This window comes from Mus caroli, chromosome 18 (assembly GCF_900094665.2).
Source record: "Mus caroli chromosome 18, CAROLI_EIJ_v1.1, whole genome shotgun sequence".
NCBI lineage: Eukaryota > Metazoa > Chordata > Mammalia > Rodentia > Muridae > Mus > Mus caroli.
The window spans coordinates 40,259,775-40,282,664 of NC_034587.1; the positions used below are offsets into that span (position 1 = coordinate 40,259,775).

The 22,890-nt window shown below is 39.7% G+C and overlaps 1 protein-coding gene across 1 annotated transcript in view; it reads left to right on the top strand.

Moving 5' to 3' along the window:
- Positions 1–22,890, top strand: part of Stk32a (serine/threonine kinase 32A) — a 114,195-nt gene that overhangs the window by 27,221 nt on the left and 64,084 nt on the right. The window contains exons 3-4 of the mRNA XM_021151143.2: positions 6,773–6,828; positions 7,795–7,946. Coding sequence (XP_021006802.1) covers positions 6,773–6,828; positions 7,795–7,946 — 208 coding nt within the window. The remainder of the gene's footprint in view (positions 1–6,772; positions 6,829–7,794; positions 7,947–22,890) is intronic.

Below are 22,890 nucleotides of genomic sequence, written 5' to 3' on the forward strand. Positions count from 1 at the left end.
AAACAAATATATAAATAAAATTAGAATTAGTGAAGAAATATTGGAAGTACCTGAATGAAAAATCAAAGTTTGACCTTTCTAAATATGAAGCCCGACATTTCAATGCTATGGGCTTATGCCTGCATACTGTAATTTTAATATATGTTATATACTGGTTTGTTCTGTTGAACTGAGAATCCCTTTCCTTCTGTATATCCAGCTGTTTTTATTTTCTGGACATCAATGACAGAGAGAGGGAAAAGATACATTTCCAGGTCTGGAAACCCAGTGTAAGGATATAGAATAGAATGGCTTGATTTGCCATCTCACATAAAGCAGGCTTCTAGCTAGGGAGGTGGAATGGAATGATTGACAGTCCTGAGTGACTGTAAGTAGTTTGAGCAACTTGGCTTCCATGATGGCACCCCTCAAAATGTCAAATATTTACTCAAGAAAAGTGGAAACAGATATAAACGGTGTGGGAAGTCAGGGCTTGGCACACTCTATGGCCTATTCAATTTCATATGAAAAAAAGATAGGTATATATTTAATGGAAGGCAGAGGAGAATGGAGCTGAAGGGTAGCTGCAGAGTCCACTTGAATCCTCCCTCTAGTACTCTGCCACAGGCTCTCTAGGCCTGGGGAAAATTACTTAATTTCTATGATGCAGTTGGCCCATCTTTAAAAACGAATAGCAATTATAGTAGCACTGTTCTGTAGAAGTGGCAGAATGTTGGAATAATTATGGCACATGCTTAGAATAGCGATGGGTATTCTTTGCGGAGGGCTGGATATTGACTATGATTAATGACTTCCTCATGCCTTAAGACTGAGAGTTCCAGTGGGCACACACCCTTCTCAGGGCCGGGTTCAGTGCTCACAGCTGCTGCCAGTAATAACTGTATCTTCATGGAGCATAAGCGAAGGTTAGTGAGCATTGCCTTTGCTGACCTCTACCCCACTTTGGCCTTTTGCTCTCCTGGGAAGTAAAATAAAGAAGTTCGCAGGCTAGAGAGATGATGGGAGCCACTGAGTAATTATGATTTTCATGTTGAATTGACTTTGTCTTTAGTGAGCACAGAACGAGCTAACACCACATCGAAGTAGAAAGCTTGTAGAAAAAATACACAGAAAAAAGAAGGCTGGCAGGAGCTTTGTAAAGGAGCTTGATTTTAATAACCTGGACCCATGGACTGGAAGGAAAGAGCTGACTCCAGCTCATTGATCTCTGACCTCCACTTGTACATGGTGACATTCTCACATCCTCCCAACCAGGATAAGTGAATTATTTTTAAAATGATTACTTATAGGCACATCTCTGTATTTAAAAAAAAAAGCTTTTAATTTAAAATGTAAGAGCACGCTTTTAAAAATAACTTTGAAATAAAACAAACTCAGAAGGGCCAAAGAAAAAGATTGATACATTTGACAATATAAAAATTTAAGACCTCCATTATTTAAATACATTCAAATGGATAACCAAGAAAATTTGACCTGATATTTTAAAGTGAATTAATTTACATACATGTAAGAACACCGTGCAAGTCAAAATGACCAACAAGGAATTCAAATTGACAAAATATGTGAATAGGCAGTTTGATGAAAAAAATATATAAAATATCCATCCAGCCTCACTCACTACAGAGATAAAGTGCATCAATACACTCATCTTTTTATCTCATCAAGTCAAGGCAATTATATATAGTAGTGTTGGCAAGTTAAAGATTACCTCCTCACTCTGACTCATTTTATGTCAACTTGACCCAGAATAGGCATCGGAAAAGGGGAGGTTCAACTGAGAAAAAGCCTGCATGAGATTGTTCTGTGAGCAAGTCTATAGGGTACTATTTTAATTAATGATTGATGTGAGACAGCCCAGCCCATTGTGGGTGTGTCTACCCCTAGGTTGGTGGTCCTGCATCTATAAGAAAGCAGGCTGTTCAAGACAAGGAGAGAAAATTAGTAGATGGCACTTCTCCATGGCCTCTGCGTTGGCTTCCACTCCAGGTTCCTGCCTCCTTGAATTCCTGTCCTGATGTCTTTCAGTGATGAGCAGTGATATAGAAGAATAAGTAAAATAAACCTGTTCCCCCATGAGTTACTTTTTGTCATGGTCTTTTATCATAGGTATAGTAAGTAGCCTTAGCAAAGACACTCCTGTATGTGACTGATATGTAGGGGAGTTGGTGCGGTATCTTTGGAGGTCTACTGACGATATCTTCACATTAGAAAGTTAGCATACCTTTGGCCAGCATTTCTCTTCCCATAAAGTAAGTCTACTAACATACACAAAAGCCCATTAAGGATATCTGGGGTAGTATTATAGTTAGTATGTAGTTAATATACCTTTCAGTACTCATCGGTGATTTCAGTATTTTGAAACAGTGGGAGGAAAATGAGTAGGGTGTTGTATGAATGGATAGACATGGTGGAGTTACTAGAAAATTTACTCCTGTCCCAGTCAGTGATAGTGTGCTGTCCTGCCAGAAAGGAACCCACGCATGCCGAGAAATACCCTTCAAGGACACCCTAGCATTTGTAACAGTGGTTGCGTTGTGGGAACAGAATGGAAACTTTGGAAATAATGGCCACTTTCCATTGAATAATTGCAGTTTTAAAAAACGATTGTCATGTTCAGATTTCAGTGAGCCAGACACTCCACTTCTGGCTTACAGTGTCTCATCTTGGAAGCTTCGTGCCTGTTGGGTTTAATTAGCTCCATTTTACAGATGGGACATTGTGATTTGGAAAGATTGAGTAACTTGTCCAGGGTCACACAGCTGGTGTCCTTGTTCCACCATCAATAGGAAGATTTACATAAGCAGTTTGTGGGACTTGGTTCTCAATAGACTCACATATGTTCACGATTTGCTACTTCCGAAGGCTGGAATCAAGGTTTTCAAATATTGTTATCTCAAAAATAGAATGAAGAAGATGCATTGCTTCGCTCTCTGGAATGTCCTTCTGCCAAGCCCTGATGTCAGGGCATTCTTTCACATTCTGGAAGGGGGTGGTCCCTTTTTCTTCCTTCAACAGTATTAGTTTCACAAAATGTTGAGATAAGGGGGTTGGGTAAGAGATGTAAAGGAACTGATAACACTATCAGCAACGTGTCTTAAAGCCAGCTAGGTTCTGTTTAGAGAAAAACGTGGGGAGCGTAATTGGACCCAAAAACATTTCTAAATGAAAGAGCAAGTTCCACGGTGGTCTTCCCGGCGCTCGAGTTGGAGTGAGTAGATGTGTAAAAACATTATGAAAACGAGGAAGTCAGTTAAGAGTCTGGGTCCAGAATCAGAAAGGCAATCACAATATGTCTATAAAACCACAATTCTGAATTTGTCTCTCATGGTACTGTGTCAATGTACCATTTCTGGTATTGGCTTGGTTGTATTTTCTTGTTAGCTTTCCAACTCACTGGTGATTGTGCTGTTAAGCACTCAGAGGGAGTGTTGGAAGAGTAGAATTAGAGCTTGTTTTGTTGTCACTTAAAATAATTTTAAAATGTGTATGGGTGTTTGCCTGCATGTACATGTGTGTATCACGTGCATGCCTGATACCCATAGAGGTACCCAGGAAGGCATCGGATCCCCTTCACCTGGAGTTACAGAAGGCTGTGAGCCACCATGTGGGTGCTGGGCATTGAACCTGATCCTCTGGAAGAGCAGCAGATGCTCTTAACCACTGAGCCATTGCTGCAGCCATCAGTCACTTCTGATCAGCCACTCTTTTTCTCCCCAAGCCGTATTCCAGGACGGAGGGACTTCAGGTGGCCTGGCAGGAGAGTAGAGTCTGTTCTCCTTCTCACTGGCGAGACAGAAGATGTGTTTTCTAACTTTAAGAGTCTTTTCCTTTAGACTCTTCTGAGAACTGACATTTAGAAAGGTACATTAAATTAGACAGTTTTGCCAATATAAAGTTATCAGGAATCTTGACGTGTAATCATTTATTATTTTTGCTTAGTGCTTAAAATGATTTAGAAAAAGACGTGGCTCCTGAAATAGACTAATGTCACAATGAGACGTCATGCTTCCCAGGTACTTGCTGTGTGCTTAGAGATTAGAGATGCTGTAAGTCTCCTGGGCTAGGCTGCCAGAGGAAAAAGTCATAGTGAGCTACTGGATTTGTTCAATATAACATCTTGGACTTGCAAATAAATCCTGGTTAATTTCCTTTAACGTGACGATGGTAAATAATGGATTCCTGAGATTTGTGTACTGAGTGTAAAGAGTCATTGGTTTGCTTACGTCAATTTGTAATTTGAGAGAAAATTAGCATTTTGCTAATTCTTTTCATGACAGCTCAAAGTAAGGCATACACCAAGAATTGTATATTTACCCAAATGTGTAAAATAAATATTTCAGAAGTGATATTATTATACTCATATCCCATTTGAGTAGTTTTTGGTACTTTCTATTCAATTCCATTTATAAAATGGTAATGTTTCTTATGGATGTCAAACCCAGTTTTTAACTTATTAATGGAATTTCACTAACAGCAAACTGTTCCCTGAAATGGCCCAGTGTTCACATTATTCATATTTATAAGACTCGGTTGTTTGAGGGTTTTTGCGTGTTCTTATAGCTTAGTTTGATTTATTTGCTGGGAGTCAAACTTGTGTAAATCACTATGCTGGACTCCACGGGGACTACAGAGAGTTATAGCTTCACCTGCCTCAGTGGGTAAAATTCTAAGGCTGCAGAGATAGCAGTGTGAGCGAAATGACATGCAGTCTGTCCTGGAGCACATATCGTGGTAAACAAGTGATCAGCCTGAAGAATATAACAAACAGCTTTAGGAACATCTAGGGAAAGATCTTTTCTCATCTAGTCAATGTTTACAGTAGGGTATATAGAGAAACTGAGGCTGTTTTTCCTATCACATCATGTTACAATTTGGGGTCCAAATCTAGGACTGACCATTTGTAAAATGCAAATGATTTCATGTAATTAAGTGGATGTTGTGCTAGGAAAAGAGGAGGTTCAGACGTGACGATGAAGTTATTGTAAAAATGTTTGAACTTCAGAAAACCCAGAGACCTTCAGGAAGCCCTGATAATCTCTCTTTCCCCTTCATGAGCTAATGAACTAATTGTTGCTGATAAAGACAGAAAATAGGTCTTTAAGGGTTGAGAGAAGGCTGGACAGAATGCTCAGTGCCTAAGAAAGACTGACCAACTGAGTTGGATACCTGGAGTAGAAAGAGAACTGAATCCTTAAATCGTATCCCTCATATGCATTTATGCACTATACCATGATACTTTCCCCATAAATAACTGAATGCAATTTTTCTTTCAAAGACATGAGAGATACTTTCTATTGTTTCATGCTATTTCCTTAGGAAGTCCTTTGAATCTCTCATTTAGAATTTACATGTCAAAATCCTTATTTCAAAACAAAGAAATACCTTTCTTAAGGTCATCAGGACAAGAAATCAAAGATTGCCACTGGCCAGAGAGTATCTGAACTGTGTTCTCATGAGGAGATTTTTTTTTTTTTTTATGAGCTTGAACCTGAAAGACCATGTGTGCTTATACTGGGTAACTCTTTTCATCATGAGGCACTGTAGGAACAAAAGATCATGCACAGATCATCCCGGCTGCAAAGCCCACTTCAGTGGACTCTTGTACACATCTCTGCTTGCAGGTTGGAGATGAGCCAATTCTGTGAACTTATGGATGTAAGATTTTATGACTTGGGGAAATTGAAATTATTTAGGTCCAAGAGAGTGAAGTTGGGACAAAATAAGCAAGCAGAAATAAAAGTTGAAAGCACAGCAGCTTCACAGGAAGTCATGTGCTCCCTCAGTGTCTATAGGCAAATCCATGTTCAGTGTTTTTTTTTTCTTAGATATTTTCTTTATTTACATTTCAAATGTTATCCCCTTTCCCCTCCGAAAATCCCCTATCCCCTTCCCCCTACCCCTGCTCCCCAGCCCACCCACTCCCATTCCTGGTCCTGACATTCCCCTATACTGGAGCATAGAGCCTTCACAGGACCAAGGGCCTCTCCTCCCATTGATGACCGACTAGGCCATCCTTTGCTACATATATAGCTAGAGCCACAAGTCCCACCATATGTTTTCTTTGATTGGTGGTATAGTTCCAAGGAGCTCTGGGGGTACTGGTTAGTTCATAATGATGTTCCTTTTATGGGGTTTCAGTCCCCTTAGGCTCCCTGGTTATTTCTCTGGCTCCCTCATTGGGGACCTTGTGCTCCATCCAATGGATGACTGTGAGCATCCACTTCTGTATTTGCCAGGCATTGGCAGAGCCTCGCAGGAGACAGCTATATTTGAACAAAATACCCATGGAAGGAATTACAGAGACAAAATTCAGAGCAGAGCCTGAAGGAACGACCATCCAGAGACTGCCCCACTTGGGGATCCACACCATAAACAACCACCATACCCAAACACTAGGCAGATGCCCACAAGAGCATGTTCAGTGTTCTTAGAGACAGACTTGCTGCCTCTGTCCTTCCCAGGGCTCAGCTGACCCATGTTTCTATTCACTAGGAGCACGTATCTCAAAACACCTCTTTTTAAAAACAGTATCACCAGATTACAGGCTTCTCAAAGATTGTATTTTCACATTCCTAATACTATTTAAACTCTATGGCTACATGGGATTAGTGGCTGATAAATCATTTTCTACGAATAAATTGGTAGTTTAACATAGTTTGATATGTTAATTTAGACAAGGTACTTAAATTTAGCCCAATGCTTGTTTCTTCAATTAACTGTTAAAAAGTAGTTTATAATAACTCTGGATATTCTTCATTCTTTTGCTTTACAGTCAACTTTGACCACTTTGAAATTTTGCGAGCCATTGGGAAGGGAAGTTTTGGGAAGGTAAGAACTGAATTGTCCAGCTTCTGGGAGAGATGTGGATCACAGAGGGTCGGGGAGTGATGTGATTCCTGAGGTGCTGGGGTTACAAAAACATATAACTTGGAAATGTTTCGGAATGTTCTTTGATGAAGCTGTCCCCACCATGCAGTGAAAGTCAGATGCCAGATGAACAAAATGTGGATTTAGGACCATTTTGTTAAAGTCAGATCTTCCTACTCTCAGGAGAGTGGGGGGATTTCTCTTTACCCTAAAGAAGGTTAAGATTTCAGCTTCTTTTGCAAATTCTCCAGTAAGAATTATCAAATGAATGTGAGGCTTATTTTTTCCCCATGGGAGAAAGAAGCCCTTTAATTTCTATATTTTCCCCAATTTGCCATTTCCAAAATTTTATTTTGGAAAATATACACAGTCCAGCTTCCTGTAAGAATACTTAGTGTTCACTCCATTAGTTTCTTTGTGGAGACATACTTTAAGGTAAAATAATGATATCATATTAAATTTGCATGGTATTTTGATGAGTACTATATAGGCCTCTAAAAGAATTCTTAAGACATGGACAATTTGTAGCTGTTTTCTCATGCTTAGTCTTCCCCATTACATCACCCATGCTGGGAAAGAGACTCTTTGCCTAGTGCTTTCATCTTTCCTTTCGGGTCACATCCATTGTAACCACTTACAGGAGGATCGAGGATGGTGTTTGTTATCAAGAGAGTCTTAACCTGGAAGCAGATTTAAATGTTGTTTTGAAGATCCCAGGAGCAGAAGCAGGCAAGCTACTATGGGAAAACAGACATATAAGTTTTGGTGCACTAAATACATGGAGAAACAAAATGAGGTCTTTATCCCGAGTGGAGTAAGAACTCTAAAGCCTCTCTGCCATGCTGAAGAACACATCTCCCCTTGCATCTCTCAGCCACACTCTTCCTCCTCCCTGTTGACCTTCCTTGCCTCTGTTTACCTCCTCAGGTCTGCATTGTGCGGAAGAATGACACCAAGAAGATGTACGCCATGAAGTACATGAACAAACAGAAGTGTGTGGAGCGGAATGAAGTGAGGAATGTCTTCAAGGAACTCCAGATCATGCAGGGCCTGGAGCACCCTTTCCTGGTGAATCTGTGGTAAGTGCTCTGGCCACACCTCCCAGTCCACACTCCTGCATCCATCTGCAGACACAGTTACACTAATGGCATCACGAGCGCTTGATGAACATTGGTCAATCCTCATTATGGTTTTCCCTTTAATGGACTGACTGTATGTGACTTTTGGTGTTAAAATGAGAGAGAGAAAAAGTTTGTTTTATTTTGTTGCTGTGCTGGGAATCAAACTTAGGACCTTGCACATCCTAGTCGACCTCCCCGCCAAACTGTTTTTTTTTTTTTAATGTGTAATGTATGAGTGTAGTATGTGTTTGTGTGCATGTGCATGCACACATGCATGGTATTAAGTTTATATGTGCCTGTGAGTGTGTGTGCAAGTGTGTGTGCAATTGTAATAGTGGGAAGGTCATCGGACAACTTTGGGTTGTCTGTGTTTTCCATCTTTTTTGAAATACAGTATCTTGTTAATTCTTGGGATTCTCCTGTCTCCTGACATGCTGGGATTCCAGATGTGTGCAACTGTATTAAGCTTTACATGGGTTATAGGAATCCAAATTTCCACTCTCGTGCACACTTATAAAGCAAGTATTTTATCTACTAAGTCATCTCAGCTCAAAATCTTTTTTTCCCTATTTATCAGGAATACACACTCCCCCTGCCCTTGAGGCTAGTAGTTGTTCAAGAATTTTAATTACATGAACCAATAAGGAGTGTGTTCAGATCTGTTATCTTTAATCAGCATAGATTTTTCCAATAAATTGGGCAGAAAGTCTGGGTGTCAAAAATGGACTCCGTGTTTAACATGAAGCTTATCTTTGGGGCTTGTAGAAAATACTTTCTCCTTAAGATAAACAGTAACAGGCTGGTTTCATTGAGGCATATTTTGGAAATAGGTATATATTTTATTATTTTATTATATATTGCCAGTGATTTGGTTAGGTTAGGTGCTTCCTTCCTCAGCCAATAGGTTTAAAGAGAATTAACACATTAGTGGCTACACATAGCTTTCTGGGATCAGGTCTCAAAGCCATTACCACAATCCGAGGCTTAGAACACATGAGACACTTATAATGTTTATTACCTCCAGCACTTTTCAGCACATTGAGAGTTTTATGTTTCTCTCTCATTTTACTGCACATTTAATGCATCTATTACGTTAAGAGCTGGATCTTAAAGTTAACTCAGTGTGACTGTTACTTAAATATGCATGCCAAGTAGCTCTAACTTGCCAGCAGGAGCAAAGAAAATGAAAGCCTTTATCCAGAGAATGCTAATGGAAAAATAATTGAGATTTCGCTGTGTGTTTGAGCACATCCTTTTGGAGGCACCGATGCACAAAGCCTCCCTCCATTCGTCTTTACCTAACACAGTCCCCTCAGTCTGCAATGTGTTAGATGCTTCTCAGTTGAAAAGAAGATGGCTCTGTGTGACTTAGAAATAGATCTATTATAATTTGTGCACTACTCAGACCTCCTAAGAGTCTAATTTTGGTACAGCTTCAGTGTATTTGTTAATCAGTATTTTAGAGTGGTCTATTCAGAAGGCTGCCATGTAAGACGTTAAAATGGATGCAGTAGCTTTCTATTGCTTAGCAATCATCATATCCTCTCTTCTCTCCCCACCCTGAAAATGACAAGGTGCTGTCACTTCACGGCCTCCCTTTGTTCAAAGTCGTATTTTTCCTCCTTAAAAAGCTCAGCCAACTCATTTTCCCTTTTTAGAGCCAAGAACTCTTCGTAAGGACACACCTAGAGTTTTTCACTTCTGTGCTTTGTCTCTTCTTGCTATGTGGGCACAGGCAAGGAAACCTGGGTGCGGGGATGGAAGAAATGTAAAACATTCAGAAGTTCTGTCATTCCAGACCACTGTCTTCACTGTGCGTGTAGAGCTGGCCACAGTGTGACAGACGTACCTTAACCATGGGTCTCAACCTTCCTAATGGCGCAATCCTTTAGTGCAGTTGCTCATATTGTGGTGACGCCCAAGCATAAAATTATTTTGTTGCTACTTATAACCTTAATGTTCCAACTGTTATAAATCATCCTGTAAATAGCTGACATGTAGGATATCTCGTATGTGACCCCCCACAAAAGGGTCATTTGAGCCCCCAAAGGGTCATGAGCCATAAGTTGAGTACTACTGTGCTATGACATATGTTCCCTGTTCCTTTGTTATTCTCACTGAAACTCACAGTGGGCCCTCTCCATGGATGGAAAAGAAAGCAAAGGAAGCCCCACCTGTACCATACACAGCGCAGAGCACACCTGGAGGTGGGATATTCCTGCAAGTAAAGCAGAAACGAATTTAAATTATGTTTTATTCATTGACAACACTTTCTCTCTCTCTCTCTCTCTCTCTCTCTCTCTCTCTCTCTCTCTCTCTGTGTGGATTTTCATCATTTTGTCCCCCACGCTTTTCTCTCCTTCCTCCTCCTCCCTCCCTGGGACTTTCTTTTTCCTAGTTAATGCCCGTTCTGTTTTCATGTCCCTTTTGCATGTTTGCATCCCATGGAGCTTAATTAGAATTGCTTGTATGAGCATAGGTGGGCTTATCAGGGTCTACCCCATGGGAAAAAAAGCCATATCACATTCCCAAGCTACCATTAACTGTTCTATAGTTCTTTGGGATAAGTGGCGACTCATGGTGAAATATTGACAGGGCTTGTCCAGATAAACACAGCCAGAATGAATCCATGACTGTAGCATCTACATCCCTCTAGACAAGGTTTTTGTTTTTTCTTTTGTAACATACCTCTCATCCTCTAGCTCTCCCATTCTTTCCACTTTCTCTTCTACAATGTCCCTTGCCCTTGGCATTTTGACCAGTTTTAGTCTCTACATTAACCAATAGGGAGTATAGCAAGGATCCTCTGTGTTAAGAACTGAGAGAAGCCCTAATCCATGGATATAAACAAGAGTATTCAGAAGGCAGCTAGACTACTTGTCTCCTTAGAAAAACAATAATAAAAAAAAGATGTCTTCAGCAGTAGAGTCTTAACATCAAACTCTAGTGGAGATCCAGGACAATGGCAGTAGACTGTATTGTTTGGGGAACTTAGGGCGCCTCCCTGATCAGCAATGTATAAGGAGGAATCCCGCACCTAGAACTCAGAGTTTTGTTTGATATCCCATGGCTTCTAGGAAGAGCATTATCACTCTGTGCATTATGCCTTCATTTAAAGTCTTTTTTTTTTGAAGCTGTATTTTTAATAAGCTTATGAGATAGATTTCCATATGGCTTTTGCACATACCCCAGCCATAGTTATTTCTCTACAAATCTCCTTTGGTACATCTTCATAATGTCTTCCCCACTCAAACTTCTCCACTCCTAATACTGCCCTTTCTACCTTCATGTCACCTTGTCCCACTTCCCTTGAGTTCTGCTCCACTCCCCACCGGCTCAGAGCAGAAGCCAGCTTATTTCTTCTTTCTCTCTACAGTGATTTCTGTCCTAACAAGGTACAGTGGTTTGAAGTGAATTTTCACAAGAAATTTGCATGTTACAAAGCTTTAATGATGAATGATCTGTCATTTTTAAGTCACATTGTCAGAAGACATAGTTACAACAAATAACTTAGGTTGTTTCAGCAGATGAAAAGGATTACCCAGCCTATAGGCTCTTGCAACTATTTGTTAGCAATTTTTGTTCCTTGTTCCATGCAGGTTTGATATTTTAAACACACCAGTCACTAGCAGTCCAGTGTGGATGCTTGATTCCAAAGCATCATGGGAAGTGGCTTTAATTGTTCTTTATTAGAGTTGGTTTTGACTTTCCCCCTTCATTCTGCAAATCAAACACAAGTTAATTTAATAGTCACAAAATATTGTATATAAGTCAGGTTTATGTGCTGGCTTAACTATTAGGTTCACTTTGACATCTCCCAAGCTTTGAAGATGTAACCAGTTCAAAACCCTTGCCCATTTCTCAAACTGTGCTTTGCCGTGATGCCTTTTCTGCCTAAATTGCATTAAATAATCTTCTAAAGATGGATTTAGCTTCATGGGTTGTACCCAGAAAACTTCACTTACTAAGCTGAGAAAAATAACCAAATTTCTCTTCAGCACTCTCTGCTTTAATGTTAAGAAGTATGAATGTACAGGTACATATGTGTGTGCACATATATCTCTTTCATGTGTATACATATAAATATATACATACATATATGCTTGCATACATATGTATATATGCATATATATGCTTGAATCTTTCGCTTATTTCCACCAATTTGAAAAACAGAAAAAGAAACCCTTAGACAAAAGAAAAATCCCTAAAGTCTTAACCCCTTGAAGCAGCCAAACTTATTATGTCGATATATGCTTTTTAGCAAAATATTTGCATATAGTTTTCTGACTTTGTCGTGCACAAGTTCCATTCTTTCCATCATTACTGTGGACATCTATTGAGAACCAGAACCAAGCTATAGTTTAGGTGGCCATATAAATGTGGAAGGAACAGGTTTTTGAGTCTTGGACAAAAAAAAACCAATAATTTTAGCCTATGTCTCAAGTGCCACACAGACACATTTTAAAATTATTCATTATTGAATTTATCTGAATTTCAAATTTAACTGGCTAGAGAGTACTCTTATTTATTCGATCTGCCAATCCTACTTGTAACACAGGCCCATAATAAGAGGATATGGTGATCAGCAAGAATGGACAGAGAGAGCTCCTATCTGCACACTATTACTATCAATTATAGTGATTGAAATATAAACTATGAGGAAGGCAGGGAAGGATTTAGTAAAATGCCTTACTTGTGGGTACCCCTTTTGCAGGGAGAGAAGTGTATCCCAGGTGTCAGGGAGGAACAATATTTGAATTAACATTTAACCTTGTCAGCCTTACCTGGACCCAATCAGGAAGAATCTTCAGATCTAGAGCATGTTATCAAGTGAAAGCTGCCAGACAGGGCTGGCATCTAGGAAAAGTCAATACAATCTTCCTGTGAGTCCTTCCCTGAGGGCTGTTACCCAAGCCCTGGCAACCCATAGTCAGAAAACAAATAGACCCACAGTAGCTTCCCCAGGTGGCTCTTGTTAATTGAGATTAAGCTTGCAGCTGCAAGACACTCTGGGGCCTCTCTCCCTCTTCGCTTGGGTCCCTGGGCCCTGTGAACAGAACAGGCTCACACGTGTGGTTTTAATAAATTAGAAGATGGAGTCATCTGTTTTAAGTGGAGACCACCTGTACCTGGAGCGTGGCATGAGGTCCTTGGAGACAGCAAGGCACACAGACCTGCCAATGGCTGCCAGGAGACTTCTCCCATGATCTTCACTCAGTTTTGTGGCTTCACAGACCAAGATCTCAGTAACTGACAAAGTTCCTCTGAATGACGTCCTATCATTTTAGTTTTGATTATGTTAGAGTCTTAATTTATCCTAACAAACTCAGTTGAGAGGGATTGGTAGTTACAGTCTACACCCGGAGAACCTGAGGGATTTCCCCAGGAGATCTACAGAGCAGCTGTAAGAACTGCTCTCACATCTGATAACCTGACCTCAAGTCTGCCTTCCTTCTATCTCAGACCATTCCCTGCAGATCTCTTGCTTGCAAAATATGTGAGGCGGCAGAATTAATTTCGTTCATTATCTTTCAGGAATATAACAAGGCAGGCAGATGAGCTTGTGTGCTTTTCTGTCTCCTTCTGCAAGTCTAACAGTGCCTAGCACACAGCAAGTGATCAAGAAATACCTGTCCAGTGAGCGAATGAATAAGTTAGTGGTGAGACGAGGTTATGGGCTCCTGGTTGATTGATCTTGTTCCTACCACACCAATACAACCATTGCGCTCTCCCAAACCAACACCCACTCTAGCTTCTAGCTGGCCATAGGGTCTGAAGGACTTGAGCTTTAATTCCTGCTCTGCCATTTGGTAACTGAATTAGGCTAGTTACCCTAGGTAGTTTGCTTGGCTTCTCTACACATGATTGAGATTAATAGCAATACTCATCTAGATGGCTACAAATGGTCAAAACATGTATCTAACATACTGTACAAAGTAGTCATTTCGTAAGTCATGTCTTTAAACAACTGAGTGAAAATCCTCATGGAAGTAGAATGGCTCTCTGTCCCTATTACCAGACAGTTTATTTCTCATGACCCTATAGACTGGGCAGATATTTCTTTTGGTTTGAGGGGATTTATTTGAAGCTGTCTGAGATAGGATAGTAAGTCATCCAAAATAATCCTCCTAGTTCTTGATAACCTGGACTAGTAATCTCTGCTGCTGTCTTCTCAGCAGTAAAGATATGGGGTGTTGTCCCAAAGCAATGGAAGGATCCTCAACAGCAAGAAAGGATGCACTTCATGAGAAACACATTTCCAGCCTCTGTCTACATTATGTTTTCTATTCTCTAATTGGCCAAAGTGAATCATGAGGTCATGATCAGATTAAAGCAGGTTCTACTTTGATGAGGGTCATGTGAAAGTTGGAATCTCAGAAGGTGAGATAGAGGAACCACTATAACTTAGAAACAGTTTATCACAATACATGGAATATTCTTTTTTTTTTTTAATGGTTTTTCAAGCAGGGTTTCTCTGTATAGCTCTGGCTGTCCTGGAACTCACTTTGGAGACCAGGCTGGCCTGGAACTCAGAAATCTGCCTGCTTCTGCCTCCAGAGTGCTGGGATTAAAGGCCTGTATCACGACGCCTGGCACTTAGAATATTCTTAAGGTGTTGAATATGAGAGTAAATGATCACATAAATGGTAGAGATTCTTACTCATGGTAGAACTGGAAACTACACGAGGTAACCAAGTGCTCCTAGCCATGAAAGTCTTTGAGAAGGAATTTGTCTTTGCAGGAACTCTTCTTCGAGGAGACTGTACCCACACTCAGATGCTTTACTGTATGTGATTCTTCTGAGAAGCACACACCCATGCTCTCAAATGTACCTGACTTCCTTCTGAGAACTCTATCTGAGCCCTTATTCGTAAGCCTATATTAAAATATCCTAAACTCTAACTTGGCCTCATTGAAATGACTGCTTGGGCATGACCCTGAGACCTATAGATGACGCAGGAGGGCAGTCTCTGAAGAACTTAGCAGAGACACAGTATTATTGGGTGGCCTATGTGCAGTAATTGTACCATATGTACTTGATGATGGCCTGCCTCATGAGCTAATGAGACATTAGTCTTATAGACTAGCTGGGTCTTCATAACACATGCATCAACTCTCCATTTTCTTGTTCTATTAGGAAAGTTCTTTTTTTTTTTTTGGTAGAAAACAGCAGACAGATATTAAAAAATACTCAGCTAAAAGGAAACTCACCAGGCCCATGAGATATAACTTAGATGAAGAAATAGAGCTGAAGAGCAGGAACAAAGGCCATTCCAGGAATCCAGGTACAGGGACGAACAAGCAAACCCTTGAGGCTGTCTGGCCCAGATGAGTCAGCTCCAACCGATTTCCTAACCTTGTGTCAACCACTCAAGAATCAAAGTCCTAGGGGACAGTCTAATTGACTCTGCTTAGAAAAACAGGCCTGCCCCGTGGCTAAAAGGCAGAGGAGGAATGACTCCGGGTGTGTTGGCCAGAGCAACCTGGATGGCAATCTCACTTACTGAGATGGGAGATCAGAGGAGGGACAGATTCAATTTAGGGTCTCTGCTCAATTATCTGACTACAGTTATTAGGTAGGGAGGAAGTCTGGCATTCATTGGAGGAGCTCAGATACCAGGGAATAGTCAGACAAACCATGAATGTGCAGAGCATTGGCTAGTGGTTGCATTTCAGATACTGGAAGGGACCATCTTTGCAGAGAGTGCAGGTGGGCCATAGGGCTAAGGATTAAAGGCTCTGAGTGCTCCGCTGTTCTCATAGAAAACGGAGCTTCAGGAAATAAAACGGAGTGTGAGCCACACTGCAGCTCCATTTGTTATCTTCCCAGTCGCCCCTATACACATGTGGGTGTCTCCTCTCAGCTCCACAGATTAATTCACTACCCAGGCACAGCCCCACTCTGTGGCTTCATACTTCATTTGCAGCAATGTAATTTTGGCATTATGTTGGCTTTAACTGGATCTTGTCAATTTTATATAAATTTTGTAAAAGATTTTCAATTTGTATTTTAAAACTACTGGTATTTATTTTGGGTATTATTGAACCCATAGGTTAATTCAAGGAGAATTTAGAGCATATTGAAATAGTAAATCTTTTAATTTATATGTTATATATTTTTTGTTTATTTAGAGAGTCCTTGATTTGTTTTTCCCCCTTGTTTCTGATTTTAACGTAGACCCTGATATGGAGGGCTATTTTACTTGTTTTTCAGTTTTAGTCTTAAGTATCTGATGTTTTTTATAATGCTATTTTTTATTAAATTTGTGTTTTATAGTAGTCTGTTGCTTGCATATTAAAATAAAATTAATACTAACAATATTTCCACCAACCGTGCTGATCATCGGTACCTCCCCTGAGGGTTTTCATTATTTACAACCATGTCATGGGATAATGGTGGCAGACTCATTTCTCCCTCTTCTTTCACTGTACTAGGAGAGAACACAGAATGTTAAGCACATCTGTGTGGAGGTGGGCATATGAGGAAGCTTAACCCATGAAATTTAAATTAGAAAGGGCATAGAAATTTTATGGAGAGAAGCTGAGAAACATGGAAAAATATAAGAATTTTAAAATTAGAATAGTATTTTCTAAGGATCTATTTAAATTTTGTGTTTATAAATTTAAAGTGAATCAATCACAATTTCATGTTTTTCTACATAGGTTGCACATATTGGCAAAGGTAGAGCAGTGGTGGGCACATGACTTTAATCCCAGCACTTGGAGGCAGAGGTGGGTGGATCTGTGAGTTTGAGGCAGCCTGATCTACAGAGAGAGACAGACATAGAGACAGAATCAGAGAGGAGAGAAAGAGAGAGAGAGAGAGAGAGAGAGAGAGAGAGAGAGAGAGAGAGAGAGAGAGAGAGAAGGAGGAGGAGAAAGACTAGGAGGAGGAAGAGATAAAGAAAGAAAAATAGACAAATCAGGTCAGAGCCATGAAACCAACATTATGGCCAATCAGGATCCCATCTTCTCAAACTTTCTGAGACTTTCAATTATAACTTATATTTCGTCTTAACATTACCTCTATAAGGTATTTAGTTGTTTCCTTCAACAACACTATAACAAAACATTTAAAAATAAGCACAGTTAATGAACTCATTAAAATGTAGATGTCATTTTGCATGATAAACAATGTCTTAGTAGAATGAACTCACTACTTGTTCTTTAAAATAGTCAAGTCTGAGGTAAAAGTTTTTTTCTGTCTTTGCTTCCCTGGAAAAGTTTTGAGTGTCAGGTATCAGAAACTGTGCTTAATACTATATCCCTGCTAACCCAGGATACAGGGCTGCTCCCAGTTCTGCTGAAGATGCTCTTGGACCAGTTTGATTGTAGGCACTACTTTGTTGAAAGGAAGTTGGGTGCATTTAACATGAAGCATCAGGGTGAAGGACATGAAGGACAAAGTGAGAACCTTTGTAGCAGCAGTTCTGGGAAGGCCTCCCATTGCCCCGGAATTCACAGAATTGTACACCCTGTTCAGCATAGAAACAAATTGTCTATTTGGCTAGAGAGACAGAGAGATGGACCATCCAAGAGAGCCAGATGAATGGTCTGTCCCTTTACTCAGAAATGATAGGTCAGCAACTCTGACTCAACACCTTCTGAACCCTGTCATGCCAGCCAAGGCATTCCCATCGCTTCCTAACCACAAGTGGCCATTTCCTATCCCATCAAAGACTGGGAGTCAACAAGCTGGATTGGTTTGTCTGCAGTGGTCTTTGAATGTCACTGATTCCTGAAATTATCAATTTTTAACACTTGGGTATTTTTTTCCTCCAAGCCCTTGGTGTAATGTTCTGATTTAATTGCTCCTCATTAACATCTGAGCATGTGTCTTGGCCTTTTCTTGTATATGGGGAACAAGAGGATGCTATTCCCCTTGGCCTGTTTACTGAGTAGCTTCCTCTCTAAGGGAACCATCCCAGGAGATTCTGTACAAAATAATAGTAGCCAAATCTTCCCTTGGAGAGATTTCATAAACAACATCTCTACAGCCAGTACGATGGGCTGACAGATCATGAAATATGCAGAGTTCTGTCCAGAGAAAGGCCAGCATTTGAGCCACCAACTATGACATGAGGACATGGGGAAAAATAATCCGTAGCCTGTTCTATGATACAAAAGAAAGAAAGAAACGACTCACCATGTTTTTCACTGTGAAAATTACACATACTTACGCATTTTTGTTAAGGCTTTAAGTTAATTGCCCAAGTTGCATTTCTTTGAGAATTTTATGATCCTTCTAATTAATTTAGAGACCTGTTAACTTCTCTCATATTTCAGTCCAATTTTCTAGTGGTGTGTTTAAGAGAAGAAAACCCACATTCTTTATATCATTCCTTTAACTGAAGTACATTGTGCAGAGATACAAATATGCAGGATATATTTGTCTAATGCCATTGAGTAAACAAACACACATTGTGCAGCAGGCTACGCACCAGGAGGTCCTGGTGCATGCAGAGAGGAACAAGACATAGGATCTTCAAAGTTCTTACTCAAGCAAGGACTTACAGCCAAATGAATAAATTATGAAAATATAGCATGATTCAAAACAGCATCCACTGCTAGGTTTCTGAAATGTTCCATCACAGGCAAGGGTCTGAGTGCTGTGCAACTGAACAGGAGAGAAATAGAGAGGCTATCCAGGAGAGACTAAAGGAGAGCTGAGATAAACTGGGACCAAGCTTCTAAGTTTTTGAAATGTACATGACAATTGTTCTTTCAAAATAGGAAGTTTGACTGTATAGTAGTTTTCTTTTCAATTCCATTCTGTCTAAAGGATCTGCCTATAGTCTGACGATCAAGCTCATGACTTTCAGGTATATGGCTCGTCAGTTGCACACACAAGAGTGGGTGATGCCATTTGGCCACTTGATTTAATGAGGGTGTTTAAGCTACATTTTTCCTTGATAAGTTCTGCAAGGCACTACTAGGATAGAGCTCTGTAAGTGTCAAAGCATAATGGATGGATGAATTTTTCTGAAGTTGAAAAACCCTGGAAATTTGACAATATTACATAGAAAATGAATGTGACAAAGTCTGTACTGTTATATATTGCTGGTGGGGTTCAAAAATGGTACAGATCCTAGAAACCAAATTTGGAAAGACCTTACATAACTATGTATGCCTTTGCTCTCTCTCTGTTACAGTGAGTCCTGATTGGAGCAAACCTACTCCTGGGCATATACAGCCAGCCAGACTATAGAAACATATGCACTATGAATGTATTATTGTGTTACCTGAGTATCTATCTAATAGTAAAAGCTTGGAAACAGCCTATGTATTCTCCCACAGAGGATGGCCTGAGCAAACGGGTGACAGATTTACATTGTAGCAAGTCTACAATTGTATTGTTTTGTATTGATATTGATTGTATTGTTAAGTGAAAAAAAAAGTCCACAGAGTTCAGATAGGTCTTCAGGCTTTACCCAGTTCGTGTGACAATCCTACGTGGTTTAAGAAAACAGGAATACAAGCCAGACCTTGGTGGAGCTTGCCTTCAATCCCAGCACTGGGGAAGCAGAGATAGGTGAGTTCAAGGCCAGCCTGGTTTACAAAGTGAGTTCCAGGACAACCAGGGCTTTACACAGAGAAAACCCTGTCTCCACACTTGGGTGGGGAGAAAGAGAGAGAGAGAGAAAGAAAGAAAGAAAGAAAGAAAGAAAGAAAGAAAGAAAGAGGAATCCATAAATACCTCTTGAAATTCATAAAGAGTTGGAGGGTTGGGTGTGGTGGTTCATACTTAAAAATAAATTGAAAAAATGTTTTTGAGGTTATAATATTTCACCATCTCTCCCTTCTCTTTTCTCCTTCCAAACCCTAGTATGTTCCTTATTCTCTTTAAAAATCTATGGCCTCTTTTTTCTTTAATTGATCGTGTGTGTGTGTGTGCGGTGTATTACAACCTGCCCAGTCTGTGTTATGAAACTTCTCATTGCAATGAAGACCATTGTAGAAAACCATAACCAACAAAAATGTAGAGTGTGGAACCCCTCAAGCTCTGAGACCACTGAAGAAGAGAGGGCATAGAGAGGATGAGAGCAGGAGAAACATGCTGAGAGATTATGATCACTAGAACTATCAGAAGTTGAATCCATGAATTCTCACCTACATGGCTCTATGAAGAGAATAATGAGGACACCAGTGTTACCGTGGAAGGAAGTAAACCAGCTATCCCAGGAATCGGGAAGTCAGGCAGATAGATCTGTTTGAGTTTGAGTCCAACCTGGTCTACATCACAAGCTCTAGGCCAGCCAAGCAAGACTCCTTAGTGAGACCTGAAAAACCAAAAACCAAAAACAACAACAACAAAAACAAAACAAGACCCACAAACAAACAAATCATCATATAGAAATTCAAGGTCCAACTGAAACAGTCTTGACCAGAAAGAATCAAGGGCTCTTACTTCCTCACCTCAAACTTTACTATCAAGATACAGAATCAAGACAGAGTACAAGGCATTAAAGGCAGGCAGAGAAGAGTACTGAGAATCTAAAAGGAAATTCTCACATTGTTTCCTGACTTTTCACCAAAGGGCCAAGAAAATCCAGTAGTGAAAAAAGAAGTCTTTCAGCAAATGGTAGTGGGATGACCAGGCGTCCAAAAGCAAGAGAGTGGGAACAAGAGTAAACATTAGGAAATAGAAAATCAAAACCATCATGCCTCCCCTGTATTGCAATGACTATCGTTTTAAAAACACACTCTAGTTTACATCATGTCCAAAAGTTAACCCAATTAAATGATAGTTATAAACATGAGATAAATCGAGAAACATTCACAAAAATAAAGGAGTAGTTCTTAAAACCCATGCACCAGACAGCTCCTTCTTACGTATAACTTAATAGAATATGTACTAAAATGCACATTCTATTGTATTCTAGTGTGTAAAAGACACATCTGACACTAGTAATTTAAAAAAAAGTTCTTCAAAGGTGTCATCAAGAAGTGAAATGACACCATGTAAAATAAGAAAAATAGGCATAGTTATAAATAATGTATGTGATAAAAGCCTTACATACAGAAGGGTCTACAGAAGACACTCTTAATTCAAAAATAAAAAGGGGGAAATGCTTATTTTAAAAACTGATAATGAATCTGTAAATGGAGGCTTTTCTCCAAAAATGATGGGAAGTGTCCAGTAGGTTCTCAGAAAAGCACAGAACAAGAGTAAACATTAGGAAATAGAAAATCAAAACCGTCGTGCCTCCCGTGCATTGCAATGACTACCGTTTTAAAAGCAAGGGGTAGTAAATGCTGGAAAGGATGTTGGAAAACTGGAGCCATTACCCTTGTTGATGAAGATGTCAGATGATGCAGCCACTCCATAAAAGAAGAATTCATCAAGGATGCCAAGCTTTTACTCATGGTATGCATGCTGTATCCAGTTTGTGGAAGGAGTTACTGACAGCAACTTTACTGTGCTCAATCAGTCGAAAATATCCTAGTAACAAGAAGAGTAAAAGCAACATGTAGAGTTTTCATCAATACTTTAGTTAGTGGCAGTGCTGCCATTCTGACAGCATTATGTGTGTCCAATGGAGTGGAGCTAACACATACAAACCAACACCTTCAGTGATAGAGAAAAGACATACTTTCATTGTGAAAGTTAATATGTATTTATTGAAGATTACACTTGAGTCTGCATATGTACTTATATCTTCATGTGTGTGAGAGAGAGTGACTGAGAGAGGAGAGGAAGGGAACAGGGAGGGAGGAGAGAGGGAGGAAATGGAAAAGGGAGAGAGAGAACTTCCAAGAACTACATTTGTCTGGAATAGGAACAATACAAGGTAGCTAGTATTATGTTTTTATACCATAAAAGTATAGAAGCCTACTAGATCATATTACTCTATGTGTTATTGCTTGATTATGGCTCCCTGGTTCGAGAATGGACATTTCAAACAAAAGAAAAACAGACATGATAACATCAAACCCATGAGCTCATTGGGATACTTTTTTAAAAAGTGTTGGCTGCTTTTGGAAGGCATTAGGAAGCAAATCATCTTGAAAATCATTGCTAAAGGAGAGATCACTTTTGAACATCTGTTTTAATTTTCCCTATATGAAATGCAACCCACAATAACTAAATAGTTTATTAAATCATTTTTTCTTATTAAAGTATTCCATTCAAAACATAAAGGAGAAATAAGAGTTCAATTTTACTACTTTGAAGGAACCTTAGGCTCTAGGCGTGATGTTTAATGGCAGATAACACTACATAATAGATCTATTAATTATATGTGTGTTTATTAAAGTACATAGACTCATCTGTAAAGTAGCTTTGCTCCTCCCCATATAAACAATCCATCTAACTTGAAGCCCTGTATGTCTTAAAAAAATACCATTTTTCTGCAGCAATTCACTACCTCCATCTTTCACACTTTTTTCTGTCTCCTCTTCCACGATGAGCCTCGAGCCTTGTGGAAGGGGATGTGGTAGGTCTGTTCCTTCCTAGTAGAATTGTTAGACCCTTGCAGCATCATGGAGGCTATCTCGTAATGAAGACGCTTCCAGAGTTAGTACCAGTTCATTTTCTCTATGCCCTATGACTCAAACTCCTGGTGTCTTTATCAATTAAGAAGTTACCATCAAGTTTTGGAGGTAATGGCAATAGCCTGTAATAATACATTGGAGGTCGAACCTATGGAACCCCATTTACCAATGACTTGAAAATAGGTAGCCAATACATGTCACATGACTGTTTTACTGTGTTGTTTGCAAAAATCATATCTCCCTATTATAGAGTGACTCTGTTTAAAGTCCCTTTTTATATGTGTATGTGTATATGGATGTATATATATATATATATATGTATGTACATATATATACACACATATATGTGTGTGTGTTTTAGAAAGTTTCTATAGTGGCAGGTTTCCATATGACCTTTTCAAAGATC